General features: G+C 43.3%; 1 protein-coding gene and 1 pseudogene across 2 annotated transcripts; both read right to left on the reverse strand.

The window, feature by feature from the left end:
- Window positions 1–251: 251 nt before the first annotated feature.
- Window positions 252–23,037, reverse strand: LOC111954125 (synaptotagmin-14-like). 2 transcript variants are annotated; one of them, XM_023973622.2, is made up of 10 exons: window positions 21,979–23,037; window positions 21,285–21,437; window positions 20,927–21,180; window positions 18,305–18,475; window positions 14,848–15,021; window positions 14,652–14,744; window positions 3,167–3,344; window positions 2,913–2,969; window positions 1,870–1,985; window positions 252–1,779 (listed from the first exon to the last, which is right to left on the reverse strand). In XM_023973622.2, the coding sequence occupies exons 1-10, from the start codon at window positions 22,958–22,960 to the stop codon at window positions 1,579–1,581; spliced, it is 2,379 nt and encodes a 792-aa protein (XP_023829390.2). In that variant the 5' UTR covers window positions 22,961–23,037; the 3' UTR covers window positions 252–1,578. The 2 variants fall into 2 exon arrangements, with proteins under 2 accessions (XP_023829390.2, XP_070292019.1); XM_070435918.1 differs by lacking the exon at window positions 2,913–2,969.
- Window positions 21,488–21,666, reverse strand: LOC111954685 (U2 spliceosomal RNA; annotated as a pseudogene).
- Window positions 23,038–23,982: the final 945 nt, after the last annotated feature.

The raw sequence follows: 23,982 nt of genomic DNA on the forward strand, positions 1-23,982 counted from the left end.
GATTGTTTTTTTTTTACCCATCTACAAAAAGGTGCTCTTCTTTGCAAGGGACCTTACAATTATATTTATGTATGGGGTACGGAGATGAGGTAGTCATTCAAAAAATATGTTTAACACTTATTCACAGTGAGTACATGCAACTTGTTAAGCACAAATTTACTCCTGAAGTTATTTAGGCTTACCATAAAGAGATTGAGTACTTATTGACTCAAGATATTTCAGTCATTTTTAATTATATATATTTTTTTCAATTTCCACTGACATTATGGGGTATTGTGTGTAGGCCAGTGACAAAAAAAATCTATTTAATCCATTTGAAATTCAGGCTGTAACACGAAAAGGTCAAGGCTTCGAATATGTAATGCGTGAAAGGTCTTTTATAAGGATGGTATGGGCTCCAGAGTTGTTTGATTCAGTGAGCCACAAAACAAATACAGTTTTTCTTTTCTCAAATGATGCTAAATGTGATTCAGATGATGCAAGGCCACTCTGAAGATGTATTTTTGTGTTCTTGAACACATGCACACACGAAAATACACGGTATTATAACGGGAGATGAAACAGCTGTAAAAAGAAASCCCAAATATTAAACAAAAAATTACAAATCAGTCAAATGGATGTTGCATAATGTCATGTGAATGTAACAAAGTGTAAAAATAAGCATAGCTCGGTAGCATAGTTGTTGCAGCAGGTTACAGGCCCAGCTGGCTTTAACAGTCATGGTAACAGTCTTCCATTGCATCATACCTGTTACCAATGGCTGMGAGCATCAGTTGAGAAATGACTGATGCTGGTGTTATTTGAAGTCAGTACCATTAGAAATAGAATTACCATGTCGGCCATATTGAGTGAATCCATGATTGTATCATTTAAATTGCAGTGGTCTGAGGGGCTTTTCCCTTTCTTGTAATTCTATTTCTATGGCCAGTACAACTCCAGAAGAATGTGAGGGGGCTGGCTTGTTTTGGTCGTTGTTCTTCCACACACTCTTTGGTCCTCGGTTCAGGATGAAAATGGTCCATTGTACGAGATATGWATGGTCGTATTTTGATCATCTTCTGTAAACAATTACATGCAAAAATATTATTATGGACCAGAATATGGGAAATGAATTACACAAAATTGGCCTCAATCTGAGACTRAATGGTCCATTTCCGGACCAGCTGTGTTCATTTCAGTAGCAGTTTCGTCTATTTCAGGATCAGTTCATAACTGAGGTCTATCAGCTGTTGTATTAAAAGATCAGTCCCCATTGATCATGACAGGAGCAGGAAGTCATTGCTTAGAACCAGTCTGTCTTTCTCAGGTCAAGTGGCTGTTTTACATATGAAAGGGTATTTAAAGCAGCACTTAATGAACAGAGACTCCATGTGGAATCCACCTGCCTCTCATAGCGCTGCACCCTCACACACATCCCATTCCAGGTTCATATGCATAGCAATGGTAGATGGTTCCTCGTCTCCATCTGACGGAAGGTCAAGGAACCAATCCCCTTTCAACACCGAGATCAAGATACCCCATAATAATTCTCCTCCTATGTCATTGAGATGATATCTTGTGATTCTCATTAAGACCTGTTCAAGATTCCAAGAGCGCGTGCCAGTGGCACACCTGCTGTCCCCCGGCCTCCTTCATCTGGCTCCAGTGGGCCTGCTGCTCCTCTCCGGTGCTGTTGAGCCCCAGGGACACCCAGCCCACCCTCTCCCTGGCCTTCATGCTGCTCCTCCGGCTGTACACGGACACCACCAGCGAGACCTCGGACAGCTGGAAGAGGGCCACCTGGAAGACGARATGGGGTGGGCTGTTTAACAGGGTCCATGTATGTAAAATGTATTCCTTCATCATATCTCTTCCSCCCCTCTCTCTCACCTGGAAGACAAAGGTYTCCTTGTAAGTGGGGTTGGGCTGGCCGCGGCAAACTGACGTCTTGCACTTGGACATCTCCAAGCCCTTGGAGTCGAGCATGGTCAGCTTCACATAGGTGTCTGGGGAAGGGAGGGAGAAAAAGGAGGGAGGAGGAAGATGGTGAGAGGCTGCCATCTAGTGGAGAATAATAGAAAATGGCGTATTGCGGAAGAAGATCTTCAAGTCATGTATAGTCTATTGTAATTCCATTATTTTGTGCCTGTAATTGATTCTGGTGATATCTTGTATATGTATGCCCCTGTACCATGGGGCACTGAAGTTTGTTACTAACTCCAAAGCCCTCACTCATCACTGTGCCCTCTGCGAGAGTGTATATATAACCAGCTACCATTTTACTTGTGTAACTACATTGTCCAGCAGACAAATAAACTATTGCCTGTGCTCACCTGACTGTGTTTGGTTGATTGTGCCTAAGGCCGTACAGAGCTATGGTAAAAAGCTTTCCAGTTCTCTGCCCCTTCTGCCTGGAACGAGCTTCAAAGGGTCCTGAAATTACAGGAGCCCGTCCCTTTAAATGAGTTTAAAGTTAGGTTAAACACTAAGATGGAAAATAAAGTGTGGGGGGGGGGCCAGGCCTGTCAATGTTTTGACCCCTAGTTGCACCACGCTTTCTCAATACATCTTGTTGTTCAATGTGTAAATTCATGTTTTTAAACTGGTTTATGTTGAAAATGCGTCTGCAACTTTGTGTGCTACTATTTTGGCCAGGTCTCTCGTAAAAGCAATTGTTAAAAAAATGAAATATATTGTGTTGACCCACAATAGAATACGAATGGCTTTTTGATACCAGCCATTTTTTGGGGTTCTTTTTCACTATACAATATGTAGAGRGATTGGGTTAAATGCGGAAGACACATTTCAGTTGTACAACTGATTAGGTATCCCCCTTTCCTTTCCCAATATGCCAACATTATCAGTACACCCAGAGGAACAGACAGTGACTCTGGTATAGATAGAGGTACATGGATTGATAACAGAGGGCTCACCTCTCATGATGTAAAGTTGTCCCCCTATGAACTGTTTCATACAACAAAACAGACCACCTGGGGGACACAACAGAGGGAGGAAAGAAGAGAGATCAGACTGTATGAAGATTGATGAAGTAAATAACCGGTAGACACACACAAATAGGAATAAGAACAGGTATTCAGTTCTATGGATTTGAATGCTAAGCTACCCAACTACTGCATAACATTATCAAAGACACAACAGAAAATAGACATGTTATTTGTCCACTCACTGGGAGGTTTGTCTGAGGCTGTGTTTTTGAAGTGGCTGCCCTGGATGACCTCTGCAGAGAGCCTACCAGTGGTGGCGTTGTAGATGAGGCCCAGTAGAATTTCTGGTGTGGAGTCCCCGTTGGAACGGTAGGACAGAGCCCCTGCACTACGGGACACACTCACCAACGACCCACAGCCCTGTAGGGAGAAAGGAGAGGACAGACACCACATGCAGAGTTAGAGGCAGGTAAATATCAGTACATTGCAACTGAATGGCTTGGATTGGGTGAGACTATGCTTTGTCTAAAGCAGCTGGCTCTCGTCTGGTTTTCAAGCGCAACAGGAGAGCACAAAACAACCGCTGGTTTTAATTGGCTCTCAGTCCATCACCATCGAGTGTATAGATGGGAAACTTTGATGGGTGGGAGCAACAAACAAATCGAAACTCAACATGAGAAGCCGCAGTGGCTCGCCGGTCGGTGTACCCACATCCATACCCACACCTGCAGTCAGAGCTGGCCTTAGCTTTGCGAGCAAAACATTTTAGCAGCCCCCCTCTTAACAGAGGAGAGGAAAAAAACGTTTTAGAGTTAATTTCCTGCAATTCTACACATTTTGCTATGGGGTGTGGAGAAAATGTTGCCATTTTAAATAACGTTTGCTGCAATTCTACACATTTTGCTATGGAGCGAAGAGAAGATTTTGTCATTTTAGAACTAATTTCATGCAATTCTACACATTTTGCTATGGAGCGAAGAGAAGATTTTGTCATTTTAGAACTAATTTCATGCAATTCTACACATTTTACCATAGGGTGGAGAGAAATGTTTGCAGACATGTTTTAATATGATATCTGAGTGAGTGTAACTAACAAAATCAATGGGGGCCACACCCACTAAGTCCCAAACAGTCCCACACTGTCACCAGGCTCCATGCGCCAGCAATTGGAAGCTAGGGACGAGGTTAGTCTACGAGTTACTGTGTACCATTAAACAGTGCCTTGCAAAAGTATTCATCCCCTTTGGCGTTTTTCCTATTTTGTTGCATTACAACCTGTAATTTAAATWGATTTTTATCTGGATTTCATGTAATGGACATACACAAAAGTCAAAATTGGTGAAGTGAAAAAAAATTCTGAAAAATAAAAATAATGAAAAGTGGTGCTATGAAGCCCCTAAATAAGCTCTGGAATGCATCCACCAAATTCACCCTTACATGAAATCACTAATCGTGTTAATATCATAAGGTCCACTGTTGTGTATAGTCTACGCTCAGGATCACATTGACTCAGATGTTCTTAGGTTATCCTAGTAGGATAGTATAAGTATTATAATAGCTATAGGGTGTACCTAACCTATTACTCAATATACCACACGTATTAATCATCTATATATATACAAGTAGTTATCACAAAAAGTGAGTACTACCCCTCACAAATTTTGTAAAAATCATCTTGGAGTATAATCTTTTCAGTGTAAGAACTGAAGTAACTGATTGAAATGCATCTACTTATTAGCTATCACACTGTAAGCACTAGTGAGTGCTAACAGCTGGTGCCTATGAAAAAGTTAGGTAAATTTTGGCTCTCCACTTCAAAACTAACTCAATACACATACAGCCATTTAAATGTCTTAAATACTGCGTTTCGGCAGGGGCTATTTCCTTTGACCTGGCCATTAGCTTTTGTGTGTTGCGTGGGGAAACCCAAATAATTGTGGTAGTACCCACACTAATAGTGAAAACATGTGATCCAATTTTGATGGTGATTCTCCACATTAATGACTATTTTTCCCACTTCCCCAGATCGACAGGCTGGAGTTGTCTCGCAGATATATGCCTCGCCTTGTCGGTGCACCAACTATTCATGATCGGCCAAGTTTTCGTGTCCATATATCCCAGGTTGGGTTGTTTCATGTCACCTCTAAGATATAGATAGTGTTACAAATATTCTAGGTGTTTCATGGTGTGATTTGGGGAGGAGGCAGTAGGTATCTCGCGTGGTGTTAATAGTTCGGCGCGTCTTTTGGTCCATCGGTCCTGCCTTACAACTCTGTTCGCGGCTACATACTGATCTATTGGTGCCACTGAAGATATAAAATCGAGACGCCTTGCAGGTTGCATGATACACCATCTCTTCTCTGATGTGACTGCATGAAAAACAAGTAATTTGCTTTTTCGCTCTTTCTTAGCTATAAGTATATGTTAAATGGCTCTGGGCTCCTTATTAAGGATAAGATTGATGCCATAAGACTCCTTAAACTGAGCTGATTGCATCCGCTTTTAGAGAAGAGAATACACTCAAGAGAATAACAAGATTATAACATAGCTAAGAATCCGGCCTCTTGCTGTAAGACTGAACGCGAGGAGTCTCTTCACTGCAGGAACATACGAGTGGTCTGCTGCCCTCGCTCCTACTTAGTTCTGAGTGCGTCTGTCCAACTTTAATATGGAGAAGTATTGACACTGTTGTTAAAGAAGGCCACACACTTCCCAGGTCTGCCTTTGCTCGCGTTTTAATAATCTCCTCAGCCTAGAGTGTATACATGTCTATTGTGTGAATATAGACGTTATGCACGTCTGGGCCTCCCAGATTGCTCCAGTTGGCTGTACCAGGCTCATATGCTTGCATGAATGTGAACAGGTGTGGAAGTGTGTATGAGCGTACAGCCACTGAAGTACAATGCGTGATGCTCCTCTTAGCACCATGACCGATCCCGCCGCGCTGCCTGACGCCAACTGCTCATGCAAAATGTTGGTCTGCATGGGCTGGTGCCCTGTGTTCCTAGAGGAAAAACGCCTCTTTACCAAATGATGACTCAGATCGCTCATCCTAAGATACTAGGAGGACCGCAAAGCCGTCAGTCTTGCTGTAAAGACCTCGCAAGCAGACCTTAAAGGAGCATTGCAGGAATATTATTTACTGTGAACCACTGGTGCCACTGTTCGCGACAATACTGAGTCTCTTGACTGGCACCTCCAAGATAAACTTATGTTGTGTGGACGCTGTCAGAAGAATTGAAGTACGCTTGAAGCTGCCAACCTTGTGTTGCCAGATTCACAATATCACAAAACATCTTACCAAGGTCTCCGCAAAGGTTATTTTGAAGGGAATTTGGATCTGGCCCCTTTCGTGGCATCCCAACAGTGGGAACAAGGCAAGAGAAGTCTCAATACATTACAGCACAGTGGTGGTGCTTGTCCGTGTCGACCTAAACAGTCTCAAGCTACACCTTTGTCGTAAAACACTCTAGATAATTATTTATCAGGATACATCCGACTACGGTGGTTGATACGGATTTTAGGAACGAAGAACTGGTCCATTGCTCTGCGAGTGGCATGACAAATGCCTAGTCTGACTCTTCAACAAGGCTATGAGGTAGAGCTACAAGGTTAGTTCATTTTGAGTAATATATACCAGAGGCGTACGAGGGATCTGTGGAATGCCATTCAACACCATGTACTAGTGACAACTGGTGGCCAAATAGCCAACCGCTCCAGGTGGTCGACCATATGTAGCGGTGATTCGCCTTCCCTTTCATTGGTAGTACACCTTTTAATACCCGCATTGTGCGAATGCACCTTGCCGAAGGCCACGCGTAGATACGGCAGACATACTCTTTCTCTATCTGGTTTGGCGACCATTCTATGTCAAACATGCAGACGTCCCAACCGCCATAACTCACGACCTTCCCTCGCAAACGAGATCACGAGCCAATCCCACATGCTGGGCTCTTGTCTAAATCGACAGCGCGTGTCAGTGTCGTGTAAAAAGACGTGAAGATGAGACCTCTGGCTAACAGGGTCAAAGTCCAAGCACCTGCCTCTCCAGTATCCATGAATCTCCCCTAATTGGGCTAGCCATGCTGTGGATGGGCATCTCGTATCACATTTACTGGAACGGTCGGCAAGTGAGTGGCACGCAAAGGGGTCTATCTTAAAACAATCCACTCCCGCTTAGCCTGATGGGGGATGGTCGTACCATGGAGGCGTGGGAAGAGGGACTTCCTCCTTCGCGGCTAGTTTATCTCACTTTTCTAGTTCCGACACCCACCCCCTCTACTGTGACCAAGCTTAACTCTCGCAGTGAAAACCCATCCTTCCTAATTGCCCCCAAGTTGAGTGGGTTCCTTTTGCTCCATACTCCTTCGCGCACTCTCTCTTGCCTCTTGACGAATAGTTTTTCTGGAAAATTGTTGACTGGAAATCGGAGAAGCTAACACTACGGCCAAAACACAAAATTCTACATTGAGACGAAATGGTATTGGGACTTCAAAATCCCCTAATTTGAGATCACATTTCACTTTTTTCAGTGAGGGATTTTTGATAAGCACCCTCACGTTTGTTCAGTAGCAGCTGTTGGGCCATCTAGCAATTAGATTTACTGGGTCAAATATCTTTGAGACTCTCCATATGTGAATAGACCTCCTAATGCTACTGTTGAAATGCTGATAGTCGTATTTTGTGCGCGCCCCAAGAGAGCAAAAATACTAATTATACCTAAGCCTTCCTTCTGTTTATTATCAAGCTGCCTACTGTTAAACTCTCCAGTTCAAAACTACTTTTTAAACTATGTGTGAGTGATTACATTTTTGCTAACCCTTTACGAGGCAACCCAGGTGTATTTGAGACTCTGTTACTCCTTTGCCCGAGGTCTTTATTCTATGTCCACCTGAAAACATCATCACATTCAGCCTCTGGTTGTTTTAATTTTTTATTTGTCCTTTTCATTTCTTTCACTCTCTAGTCATTTATGGAGAGCAAAGATAATTAACTTCATATTACTCAACACCAATACCTATAAACAAAGAGATATGTCGTATTTCTTAGGTGTACATTATTTGGCGGTGGTCTATTGTGAATGGAAAAATGTGTACTCATTTTTCTGTGATCATACTGTATATACGAGGGCGTGGGTTTGAAAGAACAAAGTATTTGAACTAAAACCACCCTCACCTGTCCACCGAATTTTGTTTGACAAAATGATGAAATGTTTCGCCTAACTATACACAAAGCATGTAGAAGGTCTCGTAATTTTTATCATAGGTTACAATTCTGATCAACTGTGAGAGGACGGAATCTAAAACAAAAATCCAGAAAATCACATTGTATGATTTTTAAGTAATTAATTTGCATTTGTTATTGCATGACATAAGATTTGACTACATCAGAAAAAATGCAGAACTTAATTGTACTAAGCGTTTTTGGTATGCAGAAACCTGTGCATTAACAGAATACGAATACCGTTTTCCTGTAGTTGCCTTGACCAGAGTCTTTGCAACACACTGCAGCAGGATTTGTCACCCTACTGCGCTCAACAGACATACCTTCTCCAGAATCCTCGATTCGTCTTCGGGGTGCTGTCGGTGGGCCTTAATACAGACTTTCGCTCTCCTTCCAAAGATTTCTATTTGTTGTGGTTCAGGTCATGGAGCACTGGCTAGGCCACTCCAGGACCTTGAGGTATGCTTTTCGTTACGGAGCCACTCCTTTAATTGCCCTGTCTGCGGGTGTGTTTGCACAGGTAACGTCCGTTGTCATGTGGAAGATCCAGCCACGACCCCATCTTCAATGTCTCTTACCTATGGGAAGAGGAGGTTGTGGTGGCCAGAGTCTCGCCCGATACATGGCCCCTATCCATCCTCCCCTCATATCGGTGCAGTCATCCTGTCCCTCCTTTTGCAGAAAAGCATCCCGAACAAGAATGATGTTTCACCACTCCATCAGCTATCTACGGTTGGATGGTGTTTCTTTGGGGTTGTACTCATCCTTTCTTCTTCCTTTCAACACGGCGAGTGGAGTTTTAGAATCAACAAAAGCTCTATTTTTTGTCTCATCAGACCACATGACTTTCCCATTCCTCCTCTGGATATCATCAGATGTGTCATTGGGCAAACTTCAGATGGGCTGGACATGCGCTGGCTTGAGCAGGGGGACCTTTGCGTGCGCTGCAGGATTTTTATCCATGATGGTAGTGTGTGTTACTAATGGTTTTCTTTTGAGACTGTGTCCCAGCTCTCTTCAGGTCATTGACCAGGTCCTACCGTTAGTTCTGGGCTGATATCCCTCACCTTCCTCATGATCATTGATGCCCCACGAGGGTGAATCTTGCATGGAGCCCCAGACCAAGGGTGATTGACCGTCATCTTGAACTTCTTCCATATTTTTCTTATCAATTGTTCCGCGCGCATACACAGTGTTGCTTCTCACACTGTGACTAATTGTCCCTGTCATAAGCATCAGTCCTTGTGCAGGCTCTTACAATTTTTCCTTGTATGTCTCCCTGTAGACGGATCTCCTGAGTCCTTGTGCAGTTCTTTATCTAAATTTTTAATGTTCTTAGTGATGTTATCCCTGTGTCTCTTTACCTTTACCTACACGCCTTACTCTGAATCTTTGGCCTATGTATTTGTAGGACGTCGGTTGGAGGTCTGAGTATTGTATTGAGTGTGAGAGAGCAGGTGGTGTCTTTTTTCTTGTCTAGCATGCCTATTATGAGTATTCAAAACTGGGTTTGGTTGACAGCTTTACCTGAAGTACAACCGCATTTATCCCTGGCAACGTGTGATCTGACCAAGTCTCTGGCACGAGTAACACAGGTCGCAAGTTCACGAGTCAAGACAGGTTTAAGGTCTTAAAGACTAAAGAATGATTCTGAAGAACATAACATGTGAAGTACTGGATCTGATGGACCCGACCCGAGGAATTTTCATTCATTTGGCTTTGATCCCCATTTCACTAGCCCTCGGTTAATAGTGACTATCAATAAAAGAAGGTTATTTAAAAAACACAAAAATAAAATTAGTGATATCAAAATTACTATAAAAGGCAATGCAATTACCAAATGCATTAATTACTTAAAAATAAATCATACATTAATAAGTTTGTGAATTTCATGTGATTTTTGTTTCAGATTTCCGACATCTCTCGCATATCAGTGTTAAAGATGTGTACATTTACACTGCATAAAAAAAAGATTACCTATTTTTTCCCAGACCCGCCGGCTCCACTCTTTACATACACTGCGTTTATCTCTGCTTCACACATCCTAATTGGATGTTTACTGAATCTCCAATACACGATACATACCCATGGAACCGCACGTAACGTACCCTCCGTACAAGAACTCTGATCCTCGGGACAAGAAAACAGTTCCCAAGAGCGCCCCTTCATCTATTGGTCTCTACAACTATCACCCTTCATCTGCCAGCATTACATGTTCGAGTTGGTATCTAACTCTTGTCTCCCTCTCCATTGATATACGTTACTTAACCAACCTATACCCTAAAATATATATAGTTTGTTCTCTACTCTCACTTGAAAGAATCGGCACCTAATATATTAATATATAATACTAATTAAATAACTGGTCATAATAACAAAATCAAGGTGTTCCGTTTATCGCTCCAGGCTGCGATAGCATCCACAGCATAGAAAGCCCAAATGAAGACCAAACTGATCTCTTCAAGAAAGCGTGTCCAGGCTGACACCAGTTGGTGCGAGGGCAGCTACTAGACCTCACGGTTGTGGCTGCTCCTGGTAGTAAATCTGGCCATCATCTTCTGCTAAATTTTATAAATACATCTCACTCCACGAAACTACAACTCACCATCTAACGTCTTACGGGTAGATTGACTATCCCCAATAGAGAGAACTAAGATAAACACAGCTCTATTCTCATTTTATTTGTGAGAGCATCACCAGACATAGTTATTGTCCCCTACGAGTGAAGTGCGCGTATCTTTACACATTCCCATTAATTAGATTACAAATAGATAGGCGATATGGAGTCAAAGAGAATGATGACACCCTACCAGACACGAACCAGGTTGCACCCCCAAGAACTTTGCTAAGAGTGGCTCCAATAAATAACCGGTGACCCACCCATAAACTTATTGGATAAAACTCGAACCATGTGCAACAGGTATTTTGTAAGCCATATTTTGCCCGACACACAGACACATCTCTGGTCAAATTTAATCATGGTGCGACAAATATACAAAAGACGCCACTAAATAGATAACCAGTGCCTGGATAGGGAGCTCTAGCCACATAGGCTTCCCCCGATCATATCGATGTAGCATTCATGTGCATAGTCGATGTCCATGCATCCAACTCGGGCATCCACTTTCTAAGAAACCGTACACTCCTACCAACGGTCTCTTCAGTGAAGAAGCTGCTCTCTTTTAATCGGTGTCTTTTCTAAATAAGATAGTGCGTCTCCTGCGTCCGAACAGGTGAATATATCTCATAGACCACCTCATAAAGTGTCTCTCGTCTGTAAAAAAAAGCTCACAACAACCAGAATAAGGTATCGTATTAATGCTTACCCTCTTGTTACACAGACAGACCCATAACCGGTCCACACGGTGTTGGTGTTCATGCAAAATGACATCATTGTTTTGTACCAGGACTCCGCAAGGGAGCTCAAACTAACGGTTTCTGCTCCAATATCCCTTGCTTATGGTGCGTGTGGCGAAATACGCCACTTCAAAACACTATATCTGCCCCTTCATTCCAACGGAGTTTAATCTCTACTTCCCCGTAGGTACTCGAGCGTCAGATGAACTTGAGTCTGCGCGAGCTTATCAATTCCACGTATACTAAAATCTTGCTTTTTTACGTGCCCGTAATCCATGGGGAACATTACTGCAAAACGTTGCGGTCTACCCTCCCCTTGCCTTCCTCTATCAGCGCCAAACTTCCCAACCAACACCTCTTCCTGCGCTCCAAGAATTACTCCCCCATGATGGTGGAGGTATAGTGAGAATCCGCCGCTTGAAGGTAGGCCAAGGGCACATCCGATTGTTCTGCTGGGATGAGGTGATTATCTTATCTTAGTCTATCGCGGATCGGGGTAAAACAATTGGCGAATTGAAGAGTGTGAAATGTTGGTTTCCAATGGTCCATGAGCCGCTAACTACTACAGGTCGAAGAAATTCGCTGAGTTAGCGAGATGCGTAATACCTTGGTCTTTTATTCGTTTCCCAGACAAATTACTTACGAGATGCCGGACAAGAGATATACCACACCTAGAAACTGTTCCTACCACCTTTTTACCGCTCGGCCCCGCCACCGATAGCTTCCCGTCAGTCAAAGTTGTAGTCAGAGCTGACCGCCGGTCCGCCTTTAGACTCCGGTATGTGTATGACGTGACAGAGGCTTCACTCCTCGCTAAAGAGGAGCGGACATCATCTCGAGTAGTTAACGGGCGGAATAAAACTATCTTAAAGGATTGTCTTCTGCGAATGGACTCCCGCTCAAGCTCTACCATAGAGAAACACCCAGTGTGGAGTCACACCAGACCTTCCTAATGGCCGCCAACTTTTTAGCGTGAGGAACCCCTAGTCCAACAAACTTGAAAGATCTCGTCCTGCTCAGTGTGTAAGCCATGTTTCGCGGTCTCATTGGCCAACACCTTGAAGAATGAAGGCAGAAAAATTTCCCAGATGGCCTAAAGCCATGTGCAAGCTTTATATATAGAGACATACGCCCAAAGAAACTTACAGCCCTGTGTAAATTGCTGGCAAACAAGAGTGGCACTTCTCTACCATAGAGTAGTTTGCATACTTTTTTTTCCAGTGTCTCTCGCGACGCCATGTCCTTAGCAGATTAGTTCCACCTTACCTCAGGGACCATATGCCCCTGATTCTATTGCACGTTCACGCCTTTCAAGTTTTGTGTCCCGCGATTTTTTGGTTCTTATTTTCTTCCGTTTTTCTAGTATAGCTTTACCAATTCGGCCCGTGTTCTTCACCTAAACGTCTTCTCTCTCATGCACTCTCCCAATACCATAAAATAAACAAAGTTGTATCGTAGGCCCCATCCGCTTCTCTCCAAAAGTCGTGGTATTCGGACATGTTTTGACCCTCGGAGGTACAATGTAAACAATCCCCTCCCCTCCCGATAAAAACAGAATTTAGTGTTTGATCCTCCAAGCCGTTGTTTAGCAGTTAACACACCTTATGACCCGGTCTTTTCCATGTACCATCGACCGTACTCATCTTATATAGCACGTTGCATTATGCGAACCCTTCTCCTCCTTCCCCGGTGATATCCTAGAATATTAACTCATGCAACCTACCGCAATCATGCCATCGTAAACACGCCTCCCTATTATCCGAGAATGGATGATAGCACCCCCCAATTCTTCCGCATACGCAGACCCAGGCAACTGGCTCGATAATCACGAACACTACTGCGCTATGCTCATACCCCGGCCCCTCCTGCGATTGATTCATCTTCCCTCTCCTATATTAGCTCTTTGTCGTGAGTCTCCTCATCTTCAGCCCTCTGATTCTTGCACTTATGGCCCGCGTACTCAGTATTTGCGCTTAACATCCGAAATGATTCGAGAACTCATAGCTTGCCTCGCAGCACTCCCGGAATCACCTTTGTCTCCCCTCCTCCGCCGCGACTAATCACCAGACGGGAGCCTTACGGCATGGCCTCGCCACTTTCTAACTTTAATGTCTCTCCACCACCTGCTGATTGTAAATCTGCCGCCTCCTATCGCAACCCATCACTGACGGCTCATCAAAACTCAGTTACCTAGGCACTCGTAACAGCAAACCTCTCGACGCTGACCGCCTATCCTTCCCAGCCAGCTCCCCCCACACTAATTGATCAAGTGTTACCAGTATTACTACGCTCATACTACCACTAAAGAATCTGAGTCAGAACGTTGGTCTTTGTTACCAACATACCGGTTGATGTCTTCTGTGCTACGCTAACTTCTCGATAACATGTCACCCAATTGCGAGCACCTGCCCTTTCATGCATTGTCCCGTATTACAATTCGCTCAATCGTTGGAATCACGACATCCTTACATTCCACTAACACAATCAGTCGTGCCTCCCAAACCTGCCACAAGACTTCGGATGGCATTAGTATTACTTTCCGGAGACCTGTAATCTACTCCTGTTGCCTAATCACTTTAACACCCCTACCTACATGATATAAGCTCTTACTTCATCATTCTCGTACCCCTGCACATCGACTTCGGGTATGCAGGGTCACTTCCGTTAAAGCCACGTTACTCTTTAAGTCTTATAGTATTCCTGACTATGTATCTCTAGTTCCTCTTATTCTATACTTCTATATGACGGGCATCCACCCGTACTGTCTATAATTTTATTTTTATTAAACAATAAATCTGGCAACAAAATAGGAAAAATGCTAATGCCAAGATCATTTATCTAAGTGGACATCAAAACAAATCAGGTTACTTCTTATTGTCAAGAAACTGCACAAACAGACCCCTACCACACACACAGACACACAGTTGTGTATTACTACATTAAATTGCGGACCAACAATTGAGGCCCATTCAAAATCCTATTTTCCCTAAACCTAACCTAACCCTAACTCCTAAACCTAATCCTTTTCCTTTTTAGGACCGGCCAAATGTCCTCACTTGTCCGAATTCTCTTTTCTGGTCCTCACAAGTATAGTAAAACAAACATACACACACACCCCTTTTTACCCTTATCTTCACAGCCACTCACCATTAGTGCAGTGCCAGGCTCCAGTGTAACGGGCAGCGCCATCTTGCCCTGCAGGTTGAGTTTAGTCAAATAGAAAACCTTCTCGCCCAACACCTAACATAAATAATAATATAATAATATATGCCATTGAGCAGATGCTTTTATCCAAAGTGACTTACAACAATTATTGCATACATGTTTGTTTTTCCCCCCAAACCTTCTCCTTCTTCATCCTCCTGATGCTGTAGAGRCGGAACCGGACGGCGTGGTCCGCCAGTGCCTCCTGCTCCACCCGGGAGAAGCCGAAGGTCTCTGTGAACACTGGGCACGGCCCCCTCTGCACCCCCGTCTTGGCCCGCTGCTTCTTAGTGGGCAGTAATACCAGGTGTACCTACATACAGTGCATTCGGAAAGTATTCAGACCCCTTGACTTTTTACACATTGTGACGTTCTTGCCGTATTCTATAATAGATTAGATTGTTATTTCCCCCTCATCAATCTACACACAATACCTCATAATGACAAAGCAAAAACTGGTTTTTAGACATTTTTGCAAATGTATAAAAAGAAAAATAACTTATATCACATTTACATAAGTATTCAGACCCTTTACTCAGTACTTGTTGAAGCACCTTTGGCAGCAATTACAGCCTTGAGTATGACGCTACAAGCTTAGCACACCTGAATTTGGGGAGTTTCTCCCATTCTTCTCTGCAGATCCTCTCAAGCTCTGTCAGGTTGGATGGGAAGCGTCGCTGCACAGCTATTTTCAGGTCTCTCCAGAGATGTTCGATCGGGTTCAAGTCCAGGCTCTTGCTGGGCCACTAAAGGACATTCAGAGACTTGTCCCGAAGCCACTCCTGCGTTGTCTTGGCTGTGTGCTTAGGGTCGTTGTCCTGTTAGAAGGTGAACCTTCGCCCCCAGTCTGAGGTCCTGAGTGCTGTCACGACGTGGTCTTTTGGGTGTATATCGTGGCCCCCCGTCAGGTTTACTTCTGAATGTTGTATAAGATGGATGAATAAGTATATACTTTTGGAAAGATAACAATGTGATATAGTATTCTAAATGAGAATTGGTTGTTTTATGGTAACTTATGCAGTCAGTAGCCATGCCCAGGTGGGCACAAACATGATGAGACGGCCCTTTTCTACTCAAGAATAAAAGCCCCAGTGGCACAATTCACAGCAGACCACGCAAACCACAGTGTAAGCTAAGGTTGCAAACGGTTGAATTCCTAAGACCAAAACATGCCTGGTGACGCTGGTGTGTGAAGTGGTTTAAACTACAACTTTACCAGAGGACAAGAACAGAGAACGTGGAGATCATTCCCACGTTGAAATGGCAAAGAAATCTAAAAACTAAAGAATAATTATTCAAACTGCAACTGTTTAAATACTTTAGTCTGGTAAACGCATCTGATTCTAAGAAGATTTCCGAATGGGACTCTGAAGTATCCATTATAACAACTACGACAGACTGAGTTCTGGGGAACACAACCAGAGACTTTTCWGTCAACACTCTCCAGCAGATGGACCGGCGACCACAGAGAGAGACAACAAGACATACGCTCGTAAATATGTAAATTGCATTTTTCCCCCCCAATGAGTGGTCGTTCATGTAAAGTATTAGCAATTTCTATGAGTGTAGTTATCAGCTATGAGTTTCACGCTCTTGAGTGGTCCACACCCCCTTTCCTTTGTCTACCAAGCCGTCATATCGGTTTTGTCCGCTAGGGTCTTTTTCTTTGTATCATGCAATACCCCACGTATGAACTAATTGTGTGTGTTTTCATGATTTTCTGTGATTTGATTAGTTAGTTAGTAAATAAAGAATTAAGCCAATTTGTATATCGCTGATTCATAATTTTTGCTAGGGTTCGTGCAGATATCCAAGGGATTGCGACGTTCAGTAATGAGAACTGATGAGGTACAATTCATTAATAAGTGACTGTTTTGATAAGATATGAAAATATCTGAAAGAGTCGATTCGGGAAATAAAGACACTATAAAAATGTTTCCATGGTGCCCCGACTTCTTAGTTAAAGTATACATGAGTACTTTAATCACATAATAATAATAATTGCACATAGAGAATTGATTTGATAAAACAACAGTCTTCACATTAATGATAGTCACAGACACGACAGTGTTCTGGAGCAGGTTTTCATCAAGGATCTCTCTGTACTTCCGTTCATCTTTGCCTCGATCCTGACTAGTCTCCCAGTCCCTGCCACTGAAAAACATCCCCACAGCATGATGCTGCCACCCCCATGCTTCACCGTAGGGATGGTGCCAGGTTTCCTCCAGACATGACGCTTGGCATTCAGGCCAAAGAGTTCAATCTTGCTTTCATCAGACCAGAGAATCTTATTTCTCATAGTCTGAGAGTCTTTAGGTGCCTTTTGGCAAACTCCAAGCAGGCTGTCATGTGCCTTTTACTGAGGAGTGGTTTCTATCTGGCCTCTTTACCATAAAGGCCTGATTGGTGGAGTTCTGCAGAGATAGTTGTCCTTCTGGAAGGTTCTCCCATCTCCACAGAGAAACTCTGGAGCTCTATCAGAGTGACCATCGGGTTCTTGGTCACCTCCTAGACCAAGGCCCTTCTCCCCTGATTGCTCAGTTTGGCCAGGTAGCCAGCTCTAGGAAGAGTCTTGGTGGCTCCAAACTTCTTCCACTTAAGAATGTTGAAGGCCACTATGTTCTTGGGGACCTTCAATGCTGCAGAAATCTTTTGGCACCTTCCCCAGATCTGTGCCTCGACACAATCCTGTCTCGGAGCTCTACGGACAATTCCTTTGACCTGATGGCTTGGTTTTTGCTCTGACATGCACTGTGAGACCTTATATAAACAGGTGTGTGCCTTTCCAAATAATTTCCAATCAATTTAATTTACCTCAGGTGGACTCCAGTCAAGTTGTAGAAACATCTCAAGGATGATCAATGGAAACAGGATGCAGCATTCGCTTAATTTTGAGTCTCATAGCAAAAGGTCTGAATACTTATGTAAATAAGGTATTTCTGTTTGTTTTTTCATATAAATTCGCAACATTTTCTAAAAACCTGTTTTTGCTTTGTCATTATGGGGTATTGTGTGTAGATTGATGAGTAAATGTTCTTATTGAATCAATTTTAAAATAAGGCTGTAACGTAACAAAATGTGGTAAAAAATCCAGGTGTCTGAATACTTTCCGAATGCACTGTAGGTAGCACTTTACTTAAAGCAGAGCTGCCCAAACCTCTTCCTGGAGATCTATCGTCCGGCAGGTTTCCAGTCCAAACCTCACCTAACATACCTGATTCAGCTAGTTACGTCTTGGTGAACAGCTAACAAGTAGAATAAGGTGTTCAAATGAAGGTTGGAGTAAAAACATACAGGTGGTAGATCTTCAGGAGGAGAGTTTGGTATAAGGCATGCATGAGCCTTCATAATGTCTTATAATATATTATTTCTCTTTTTGTATAATTCACCGTAACTTAAGCTGAAGCAGATGCTCTCATCCAGGGTGACTTGCAGTCAGTGCTGGCAACTAAGGTAGTAGGTACAATCACATATCACAATCATTGCAAGTAAAACTTTCTTGGGAAATAAACGCTATTAGCAAAATGAGTGCTAGTAAGAAAATATGTTTACGTGTGAGAGCAAGTAAGACAAGTACAACAGTAATGTTTTTTCACCTGCCACGCGATGTTGCCTGTCTGTTTGAGCACGGGGATGTCGGTTGCCGCAGTAACAGTGACGGCGAGGTGTTGCTTGCCCGAGTCATACTCGAAGGCCACGTCCAGCGTGCCGTACTTAGCCAGTGGCTCGGGCTCATAGCCACCGGGGAGCTGGGAGGGTGAACCATCCTGTGAGTGAGGGGGAAGGGGTGAGAGGGAGAGAGAGAGAGAGAGAGAGAATGAAAATATGCATTTTAATGCATGAATCTGTTAGTCAGTCCTCATCTATGACATCACAGAGTGAGGGTAGATCTAGTCCCTTAGAGCACGGGGTGAAGGGCAGATGGGATGGTGAACCATCTTGTGGGAGAGGGGGGAGGGTGTTAGAGCGAGAGAGGGAAAGAGGAGAGAGAGAGGATGATAAGATTCATTTTAATGCATAAAACCACAAGGTACGAGCAAGCTCAGGGATTCTGGAAAGCCGGGATAATCTCCCACAAATATTTGTCTTAATATTAACAAAATGTGAAATACATATTTTGATAGATCAAAGTATTAGCTTTCACACCATGTTATTTCTCATAAAATGCAACTATATGGATTTCTGTCAACTCCGTCAGACACCATGAAAGGCATTTCACCAACAAGTGTTTAAAGGCCTTCATCAAATATGTCATACAAATCTCCAAACTCCTTTTTGTTTTGTTTTATAGCACTATTAAATGCACTAGGGCAAATTTCTTAGCATTTTGGCATCTTTTTCTAGATTTAAAACATAAAAAAACATTTATTAAGCAAACAGGTCTAGCACAGCAAATGCTTCCATTGTTTAAGCATATGCTGTAGAACAGCGATTTAAATATATTTTCAGGATATTGAGGGGTTAGCCATCAGTGACGTAGTTGACAAGCCACTCACGGAGTTGACAGCAGATTCTCAAAACAGACATATTTTTGCCTCTACAAATAAAAGTTCAATACAAACACTTTAATGAGGACATGAATAAGGGGTCCTTATGGTATAGCTGATCCTGCTCTTTCCGGATTTTTTACAAATCTGACCAAATCTCCAGGCACATCTTTTATGAATCATAGTTTTGAGATAAATATTTTTTAAAGTCACAGAGGGCTATTGTAAGAAACTACAAAATATAATTTTACAGTTAATGTTCATTATTGCCATTTATATATGTGTGTATATACAGTAATATATATATATATATATATATATATATATATACACACACATATGTATATACATACACACATACACACATATATACATACATACATACATACACACTACCATACATACACACTACCATTGAAAAGTTTGGGGTCACTTAGAAATGTCTTTGTTTTTGAAAGAACAGCAAGTTTTTGTCCATTAAAATCCCATACAATTGATCAGATATACAGTGTAGACACTGTTAATGTTGTAGATGACTATTGTAGCTGGAAACGGCTGATTTTTAATGGAATATCTACAGAGGTGTACAGAGGCCCATAATCAGCAACCATCACTCCTGTGTTCCAATGGCACATTGTGTTAGCTAATCCAAGTTAATCATTTTAAAAGGCTAATTGATCATTAGAAAACCCTTTTGCAAATATGCTAGCACAGCTGAAAACTGTTGTTCTGATTAAAGAAGCAATGAAACTGGCCTTCTTTAGACTAGTTAAGTATCTGGAGCATCAGCATTTGTGGGTTCGATTACAGGCTCAAAATGGCCAGAAACAAAGCGCTTTCTTCTGAAACTCGTCAGTCTATTCTCGTTCTGAGAAATTGCCAAGAAACTGAAGATCTCGTACAACACTATGTACTACTCACAGAACAGAACAGTGCAAACTGGCTCTAACCAGAATAGAAAGAGGAGTGGGAGGCCCCGGTGCACAACTGAGCAAGAGGACAAAGTACATTAGTGTCTAAATTGCGAAACAGACGCCTCACAAGTCCTCAACTGGCAGCTTCATTAAATAGTACCCGTAAAACACCAGTCTCAACGTCAACAGTGAAGAGGCACTGCTGACCTTCTAGGCAGAGTTCCTCTGTCCAGTGTCTGTGTTCTTTTGCCCATCTTAATCTTTTATTTTTATTGGCCAGTCTGAGATATGGCTTTTTCTTTGCAACTCTGCCTAAAAGGCCAGTAGTCAATGGTCATTAACAACATTAACAATGTCTACACTGTATTTCTGATAAATTTGAGGTTATTTTAATGGACCAAAAAATTTGCTTTTCTTTCAAAAACAAGGACATTTCAAAGTGACCCCAAACTTTTGAACGGTAGTGTATACTGTATATCGAAAATATTTAGAAAATGATTGAAAAAATATTTTCCTTATAACATTCCCCTAAATGTACATTTTAAGCTCAAATAATGAAACAAAATAAAATATAGTTTCCCTGCCGGACAAGGATTGTCCCGACTTTCAAGAATCCCTGAGCTAATTTCCTGCTATTCTACACATTTTGCCATGAGGCTGAGAGACATGTGTTTTTGCCCCCGCCTTGTGGGGGTTTGTGCTACGCCAGTGAGCATGCTCAGGTAGTGTTGGCATGCTCGGCTAGCGTGACACAGTGTCCTATGGGAAATGCTAACAGTCCACCATCTGGTACATGAGTGTCTTTGTCCTAGCTCACCTCTGGTCCCAGGACGGCAGTGCTGTCACTAGGTACATCCTCATCATAGCCCTTGTTGAGGTAACTCGCAGTGTCCTGGTCAACGCTGGCCTTGCTGGAGCGCCTTGTACCATTGCCGTCAGGGTTCGACTCCCCCAGGCCCCCTACCTCCGACCGTGAGAGAGACACCCGGACCGGTCTATCCTCGTCCTGATACGGGGGAGGCTGGTTCTCGTTGAGGGGAGAGCCCCGTCTCATCCTCTGGATATTGTTGGCTGTGGAACAGAGTGATGGATACGATTCATCTGTGACTTAGTAAACATCTCGGATGTGTGTATGTGTGCATGCGTGTATGTTGTCACATCAATGAGTTTCTCACTTTGTCCAATGGAGGCTTCACTGCTGTGATCGCTGGTGTGTTTCTGTCTGTTATCCCAGACTGAGGCTCTGTGCTGGGCTGAGGGTTCAGAGTGTCTCCCTGGTATGTCCTCCTCACTATCCTCCTCAGAGCCACGTTCTGGGCAGCTCTGGTCTGGACAAACAGATACGCACACAAGATAATAGTACATCATCACAATCAGCCAACATAAGACACATCTCCACTCACAGACCAAAGAGGATGTGTCCCCACAAAAAAATGTAAGGATATTTTTTTGTTGACCCTGTATGTATTTCATGTTCTCCAGTTAGGGGACGTATTAGATAGCAGACTGATAAGAATGGATACTACACTTGATCTTAGCCGATCGTCAGAGAATTATCATATTTCTAACTGATAAGCTATTCTGCTGTGTCCATGATATCACATCTACAACAATCATTTGAGAGAAATAGGTAAAGCCGTGAGGAGAAAGAACTGAAAGTGTAAACATGACAGCTACGGACAGATGTATTTTGATCCATCCATGACTGTTAAAATAGGATTTGTTTTCAGTTTTAGAACCCATGACTTCAGTTAATTAACGTCACAGACAGACATGAAGAGTAGAAGTGAAGAAGAGGGATGGAATGTGGTAGAAGAGAGTAGGAGAGATCCAGAGAGACATTTGGAGGGAAGCAGCACACCCTCTCACCTTTATCCCCTCTCTTCTTCTTCTTGCTCTCTTTCTTCCCTTTCCTCTTCTTATTCTTCTTGTCACGCTCTTTCTTCTTTCCCTCAGAAGCGGGAGATATAGCTCCTTCAGTCTCGTTCTGCTCTCCATCTCCCTCAGGGCTCACCTCGTTCTCCTCCTCTTCAGCTTCCCCCTTCTTTTTCTTTTTGGATGCTCTCGAGTCTTCCTCAGGGCAAGGAGACTGTGGTGGATCGCTATGGTCGTCACTCTGGTGGAGCCCATTGGATTTGTCCTCTTTCTGGCCCTCTTTGTCCTGACAAGTAGTGTGGTTCTCTTTAGGTGACAAGCTGGTTTCTATATCTTTAGGCTCTTCCTTGATTGTCTCCCCATGACTATTTTTATTTTCCTCCACCTGTTTCAGCCTCTCCTCCTCCTGTTTCAGCCTTTCCTCCTCCTTCTTCTTCTCTTTATCTGCCTTCCTCTTCTCCTTCTCCTCCTTATTCTTCTCCTCCTCCTTCCTTTTTTCTTCTGGTTCCTTGTCCCCCGCAGAACTCTCCCCTGGTTTTACGGCTCGCCAGCCTCCGTCTTTCCACACCCATTCCAAGTGGGCTGGAACATAGTCATCTGCGGTCACTTCACTCGATTGGTTGTTCTTCAAACCATAGTCACTGGATTGGTTAAGCTTGGAGCTGTAGTCTGTTAGGCTTGAGCAGGCCTCAGAAGCCTGCCGCTTGATTTTGSTCCTCACTGACTCGGCCATCCCTTCCTGGGCCTTCCCTTCCTTGCTGTCCGGGCCCCCCTCTGCCGCATCTGCAGCCTCCTCCTCCTCTGTCTGCACCTTCTTGATGACCTGGTCGCTGAGCTCGGTCAGCTGGTCACTGACGCTGTAGGTGGCATCAGTGACAGCGCTGGCTAGGTCGTCCACTCTGCTGCTGACTGAATCCAAGATGGAGGAGATGCTGACCGATGGTAGGTTCTGACCGAAGCTCTTGAAGAACGCCATGTTGGTTGGATTCGCTGATGGCTGGGGCTGCTGTCCTTCTCCACTGTCTGGTGGGTTCTAGATTATATCATAATCACAGCTCTAGCAGGGACATTTGGTTCATGAGAGTGTGTGGGAAAGGTATTACTATCTGAAATCCATGACTTACACTTTATACATGTATGAGRACAATTTGTGGTTGGGAATAGGGATCATGTCTATTCACAACATTCTCACCCACAAGCATGTATCTCAACAGTGATTATGATAGTTTTAAATTGTTAGTCAGACAATCATATACAGTGCATTCGTAAAGTATTTAGACCTCTATACTTTTTCCACATTTTGATGCGTTACAGCCGTATTCTAAAATTGATTAAACACATTTTTTTCCTCATCAATCTACACCAATACCCCAAAATTATAAAGCAAAAACAGGTTTTGCAAATGTATATTTAAAAAAAAAMCTGATATGACATTTACATAAGTATTCAGACCCTTTACTTAGTACTTTGTTGAAGCACCTTTGGCAGTGACTATAGGTCCTGAGCGCTCTGGAGCAGGTTTTCATCAAGGATCTCTCTGTACTTTGCTCCGTTAATCTTTGCATCGATCCTGACTAGTCTTCCAGTCCCTGCCTCTGAAAAACATCCCCACAGCATGATGCTACCACCACCATGCTTCACCGTAGGGATGGTGCCAGGTTTCCTCCAGATATGACACTTGGCATTCAGGCCAAAGAGTTCAATCTTGGTTTCATCAGACCAGAGAATCTTATTTCTCATCATCTGAGAGTCTCTAGATGCCTTTTGGCAAACTCCRAGCGGGCTGTCATGTGCCTTTTACTGAGGAGTGGCTTCCGCCTGGCCACTCTACCATTAAGGCCTGATGGCTGGAGTGCTGCAGAGATGTTTGTCCTTCTGGAAAGTTCTCCCATTGCCACAGAGGAACTCTAGAGCTCTGTCAGAGTGACCATTGGGTTCTTGGTCACCTCTCTGACCAAGGCTCTTCTCCCCCAATTGCTCAGTTCTAGGAAGAGTCTT

The sequence above is a fragment of the Salvelinus sp. IW2-2015 genome, linkage group LG28, assembly GCF_002910315.2.
Source record: "Salvelinus sp. IW2-2015 linkage group LG28, ASM291031v2, whole genome shotgun sequence".
Lineage (NCBI taxonomy): Eukaryota > Metazoa > Chordata > Actinopteri > Salmoniformes > Salmonidae > Salvelinus > Salvelinus sp. IW2-2015.